The sequence below is a fragment of the Maniola jurtina genome, chromosome 20, assembly GCF_905333055.1.
Source record: "Maniola jurtina chromosome 20, ilManJurt1.1, whole genome shotgun sequence".
Classification (NCBI taxonomy): Eukaryota; Metazoa; Arthropoda; class Insecta; order Lepidoptera; family Nymphalidae; genus Maniola; species Maniola jurtina.
In genome coordinates, this window is record NC_060048.1 from 10825640 (window position 1) to 10832018 (window position 6379).

At 34.7% G+C, this 6379-nt stretch overlaps 1 protein-coding gene across 1 annotated transcript; it reads right to left on the reverse strand.

Annotated features, from left to right (window-relative positions):
• Nucleotides 1–901: 901 nt before the first annotated feature.
• LOC123875562 lies at nt 902–5116 on the reverse strand. The gene is made up of 3 exons (XM_045921452.1): nt 4901–5116; nt 4268–4501; nt 902–3961 (listed from the first exon to the last, which is right to left on the reverse strand). Exons 1-3 carry the CDS (start codon nt 5114–5116, stop codon nt 2108–2110), a joined length of 2304 nt encoding a protein of 767 aa, XP_045777408.1. The 3' UTR covers nt 902–2107.
• Between the last annotated feature and the right edge of the window lie 1263 nt (nt 5117–6379).

Genomic DNA, 6379 nt, shown 5'->3' on the forward strand with positions numbered 1-6379 from the left:
CTACCCCAACACAATGGCCACTGGGTCAGACGTGTGCCGTTAACTTAATCTAAATGTTCCACCTTATGCCAGCAATGGTGGTTTAATTTTAAATTTCTGCCATCTTGGACGCGGCCGGGGCATGAGTCGTTCTGAGATAATAAATAGTATAATAAACAAGATTAACGACGCATAAGGAGGCACGTTTCGTGGACAGTGATGTAAATGCACATGGCGACACCCTGTCACACCGAAGCGTATCATATCGCTAAATGTATACTAATATTATAAAGACATAAAGTTTGTAAGTTTGTTTGTAGGACGTAATCTCTGGAACTACTGAACCAATATTAAAAATTCTTTCACCGGTTATAGAAAGCTACATTATTCCTGAGTGATATAGCCTATATTTTTTTTTCAATTAGAAATCCCTGCGAAAATTGTAATAAGCTACCTGTGCGAAGCGGGTGGATCATTAGTAATATTATATAAAAAAACATTCCGACGAATTAAGAACCTCCTCCTTTTTTGAAGTCGGTTAAAAAGGACAATCCATCCAGAGCAAAATTAACTCAAAGTTTCTTGATTTAAACTCAAAAATGCAGCACCACCGATTTAAATTTCGCAACGCAGAAACGCTGGTTGTGGATGTTGGAAAACTTGAGTTTTAAAACAAGGCGTATAGCGTTGATATGATGTAAAATAGACATACTAAGCATACTGTTAGCGCGATCAACATCAACGAAAGAGTTCAGACCCAAAGCCGAATTACGCAACGGTGTAAAACTGTTACAATTTTCAGTCGCATCGCGCATGCTCCGTGTGCAGCCTGGTTTAGTTCAAATATTTATACCGACGGGGTTTGGTCTCAGCTATAAAATTTACATTTTTACAAACGTGCGGTCTCGACGCGATCCTTTCGTCAACTCGGACTTGAGAAACTCGCCCGCGCGGCCGAGTTGGGAAGATTTAATTATACCTATTATTTTATTATACATCTCGGCCGTAGGCTTAATTACTATGCGGGCGAGTCAATACAATTCATTTTTGTGAATTTGTTTATTCGTCATCTCGGCCGAATACAAGAAGTACATTCACGTTATAAAATATTTAAAACAAACAATTATTTTTTTAGCCAGAATAAGTTGAACGCTATGCTACGTTGCTATAGATGCGTCTGATATCCACCAATCATATTCATTGCTGCACATAGCATAGCACTGGCCAATGAATATGATTGATGGAACGTAGCATAGCACATCTCTGGTGGAAAGGCACCCTAAGAGCTGGATTAACCTAAGGACAAAATTTTGATAATAATTTATAAAAAAATGAATATCGAACAAACATCAAATTTGATCGAACAATCAAGAACAAACGACGAACAAACGATTTAGTAAAAAAATAATTAAAAATGAATATTTTTCGCCGCCAAGTTAAGGGAGCTTGCTCTGAGTGTGTAATACAGCGTATCGATGAAAAACGTCAAACCAATGTCAAACAGACAGGGTTACTGTAATTAACCTATCAAGATCACGCGTCACAAAATGTATGTATGCCGACGCTGCGCCAAAGTAACCGGTTTCTATAAGGGCGTTAATAATCAGTATTATTATTGTGATAAGGAAGACGAGAGGTTTGGTGTGCAATGTTGTAAGGCTTAAATTAAAAATTCAGTTTAATTAATTATTTACAAAAAATATTGAGAGAAACTCCTACCTGCAGAAACTGTTTTCATATCATATGAAATTACTACATTGTAATTTCTAAAATTGACAAAACTGAGGTCTTCGTCATTCGCCTTTAATTTTTCTTGAACGAGACATCAAATTTTCATTCTTTCAATATACTTGTACACTTGGTTAGCTTTTCTTTTTTAAAACCAATAATCTACTACCATAAAACCGATCTACGCCTAATATTTGTCGAAAGAAGACTGTCCACTTTGTATGGGGGTTTTGGCTTGAAGTGGACAGTCACTGAGAATAATAATTACATTGTAAGATAATAGCACTAACAAGTAGAAATTAGAAAATTAATAAAGTTTTGTGTCCAGGTGTTCCTAATTTTTTTTATGGAGGTTTATGAGAAGGGGTTTCAAATTAAAAATCCATTTATTTTATTTTATTTATTCTGATTCGTATGTTAATAGAATATTATCTAGGAACTGGGCAGGTGGATTTATTGACTCTTGATACCTTGCCCAGCTCATAAACCAAATTATTGTCATGACATGGGCACAGCAACCTACTGTCTGTCGACCCACAATGCAGTTACAACAATATTGTTTTATGGCTTCTCTGCCTGACCTATTATTTTCATATAAAATATAAACAAAATATATTTTTCTACTGATGTGCCTGCTGTGGATCTTACCTCGCAGTAATGATGAATTCTCAGTTACAGTAAAACCTTCCAATAGGTTACCCGCCATGTCTCTACATACTTCAATTGTATAGGAACCATCACCTCTAATGTGCTCCCCATAGTAGGACCGGGCTTGCTTTAATTGATAGGTCCCGCAAGCTATAAGAATTAAATCGCTTAGCTCCAGTCTGGGAAAGGGTACATTGTTTATGTCAACATTGATATTTAAAAATTGTGTTCGCCTTCTATTTAAATTATTTCTGATAACATAATCTGCTAGGTCATTGTTCATGTAAAGCTTTTCATTTATGATTTCAAGGATTTGGCTTGCATCATCCCTATCCCTTATCCTTTGGTGAAACTTATTTATCAACGCTGCAGCTACTGTAAAATCTGTCATGGCATGTCTTGATGCAACGTTAAAAAATTCATGCCTTAGAAGCTTAAAAGATTGTTTAAAAATGCTATTTACTGCTTCAACAACCCATCTGCAAATGGTAACCATTCTAGACTGGTTAGCTGCTAGTGTTGATAACTGGTTTTCACCTTCTTGCAAGGATGCAGGGGTGTGGACAGAATAATTGTTCTGTTCTAACAATGGCAAACAGTCTCTAAAACCCCTATCCAGTATGAAAATATCTCCAGGTTGAAAATATTGCCGTAATGGTTTTGTCTCATCGCTGAATTCATTTGACATTATATTAGCATCAGACGTTGTTGCTGGATATGGGCCTATTACATCTACAATGTACCCATCGCAGCACACTATTATAAAAGGTTTCATTAAGTTCCTATACTTATGTAAGGAGTAGGTATCTTTTTGATACATATAGTTTGAACTCTTTTGTACATATAGATAGGTACCATCCATAATAACAATGGGTTTCCTATCTTCTGCACAAAAGAGTCCATTTGGTATTAACAAATTCCTTGCTGCAATTTCAGCCCTAGTAATATTATTTATGCCCAAGTTTCTTGTAACAAAATCTTGCTTAAGTGCATTACGTGCTTTATTCATATATCTCAATAATGTTGTTCGGGGCATATTAAACAATGTGGCGAGTCTTTCATCACTGTCACCTGTTCTTAATTTAACTAAGTATGCAGCAAGTGCTATTGAGCCCTTCTGCATGTTCCTTAAGCTAGGTACATCAAAAATAAGTTGCCTAAACTGAGATTTTGTTAAGCCTACCCAAAAATGTACAAAATCTTCCGACATATCATCTATATTGGAAAAATCTAACATAGTGGCCCTTTCATTTATAAATGATGCAAAATCCTCAATATGGTCTGTAGTAAAACTTTGTATTGGTTGTGCAATATCTTCCAATTGCTGCCAATTATCATTTTGCAAATGGAATGTACAAATTCTACAATTTGGTGGAACATAAAACTTAAAATCTGCAAAAAGCTTTACCCTCAACCATTTAGGAACTGTTAGTCTTTCCAGTAAGTTACAGTCTGGGAAAAAACAATGTGCTTGGGTATCTACTGCTCTTTTAAGGTTCGGTAGAATAATGGTTGATGCTCCTTGTTGAGGTGGCTCAAGCGTACGACTTGACAATCGATCACTTCTCTGCCAGCAGGGGTGGCAGATTTCATCTGATCCATGCAGCTGAAATAAAGTTCACTTATATGAACATATTTTTAATTTGCTTAGAATACATAATGTATAATATACTAAGAGTATTTGTGTATTATGAGGACAAAATGAAGTTCAAGACTTTTTAACTATGATAAACTTATCATATCAACCTCATCGCTAGTAACAAGGTTTTGGTCATAGCCAAATAAAAATATAGCAAACGTTTGTTTAGTAATTATTATATGAGATACAAAGCGAATTCATGTACATTAATGCTAACAATATTAAGAAGATATATAGAAGCTATAAGTGACAAATACTAAATATAATAATTACCTGACGGGGCATAATCCTCTCCATTATTATGTTTCGAATGCGTGCCTCACGTTCAGTATCAGTACGTAGCCTGTGAGATCTTGTTCTCATCAAAGAGCATCCACAACTAATACAAACACGACGATGGTGACCACCACTAGTAGAAGGTTGATCATCATTAGTCGTAGTGGAGTGGTGTGACTGGTTGAGAGCTAAAGTCCAGCAAGAGTGGCATACTATAGTGCTATCAGTCACCTGTTAAGAATGAAAATATTATATATAAATTGCTTTATTTTGAATCTATACTTAATATTATAAAGCTGAAGAGTTTGTTTGTTTGTACGCGCTAATCTCAGGAACTACTGGATTGATTTCAAAAATTCTTTCACCGTTGGATATGTACGTGATCCCTGAGTGCTATAGGCTATATATTATGTACCACGGGCGAAGCCGGGGCGGACCGCTAGTAATGAATAAAGATGATGTTACTGCACACAAGTACAAAATACATATGCTTTCAAAATTGAAAATGTTACTAGTATTATCCCCTGACAATAACCATGTATTCATGCACAGCTTATGCAGCAACATAACTACGACTTTATCCTAAATAAACATTAGCGCGAAATAGCAAATAGTGCATTGAACACTTACCGCTTGGGGTGCAATCCAGTGTCGTATTACGGACATAACCTCTACAAGTTCAAGGCTATGCCTTCTCCTTTGAGTTACATCAGTACCACAATTAACACAATATCTCAATTCAGTGAGAGTCGTGTGTTCCGTGTTCAGTCCGGGGTCAACATTAGGGCTTCGATCGGTACCGGTAGGAATGCCAGGGTCGTCGTAAATAGCGTCATCGGTGTCCATTATAAATAGCAAAAGTCGAGATAAAAAACGGGAAACGAAACAAAAATGACAACAATTAATATTCACTACGATTAAATAGTAAACACAATTCAACCACAATGAGTGAAAGCGAAAGCCGAATGTCGAATGCGGAATGACATTTAGTTTGTCAAAATGACAAGTCAAAAGAGTAAAGATAAGTAAAGTCTATAGCTAGGGTTGCCATAAAAGTCATTTTCGAGAAACAATAAAATAGATTATTAATGAATAATATCGATAATCGAAGTTATTACAATTAATCGAGCAATATTGATATTGCTTTTTATCTATTCAATAGCAATTTACCTAAGTATAACTGTGTGATTTTTCGCCATAAGTAAATGATTTTTACTAAAAGCACTTTGGGAAATAACTTTTTCTTTTTGTTTTCGATTTAACAATATTTTATATAAATAATCAATTAACAAATAATCGATTCAAAAATATATGTATTGAAATCGATTATTATTTGTTTTTAATAATATTATATGTTTTTTAGACTGGCAACGTGACATAATCAAATTACCAACCGGAAATAAACCGGAACTAAATAATTAATGGATTAAAATACTTAATAAATAAACATTTTATCAGTTTATATTGATACAACTGAAAATCACAAATAATCATGATTTAATTTATGATAATTTTTGGTATAATTGTTTTTTTGTATGAATTCTGTCCACGCCAAGCCAATATTGGACAGTTCCCTTTATTACTTTTATCCCCATTTGTCTTGAAAGATATTAATTTATTCCCTCATATATAATTATTTTAAATAGGCAAGTATTTAATTTTCCTAGCTGGCAACTTAATCACCACACCCAACATCAAAGTGAATAACGGAAATTAAACCTTCGTGCCTTAAGATTCAGTACATATTCGCATGTGGTATATTTTATATATTGCGCCCGCGTCAATGATCCATGTCACTTTTACTCATCAGGCCGCCATCTTAAAGGCTGCCACAGAGCTTGTGTTGTGTTAAGTGAAAATTGTGAAGTTTTATAAAGGTAAGTAAGCCAAATCATACTATTTTATAATATTAATTTTATAGCAATATTCCATTATAGCTAAGTATCTATTTTTTTTCATACTCCTGTTAACCACGATCGTATTTTTTGGTAATCCTAACTAATAAACAGTAATTTTGAATAGCAGATGGCCGCCATTTTGACTGCTTTGTTGTAACGGCGTCTGTTTTAATTTAAACTAAAATACTCTCTTGATTTCTATACAACTTAT

Bases quoted from the DNA above. Each gene is read 5' to 3' on its own strand.
- LOC123875562 (XM_045921452.1), bottom strand. From the start codon at position 5,116: ATGGACACCGATGACGCTATTTACGACGACCCTGGCATTCCTACCGGT. The intron at 4,502-4,900 runs GTAAGTGTTCAA...CATTCTTAACAG, and splicing joins ACTGGATTGCACCCCAAGCG to GTGACTGATAGCACTATAGT. The intron at 3,962-4,267 runs GTAATTATTATA...ACTTTATTTCAG, and splicing joins AGAGGATTATGCCCCGTCAG to CTGCATGGATCAGATGAAAT.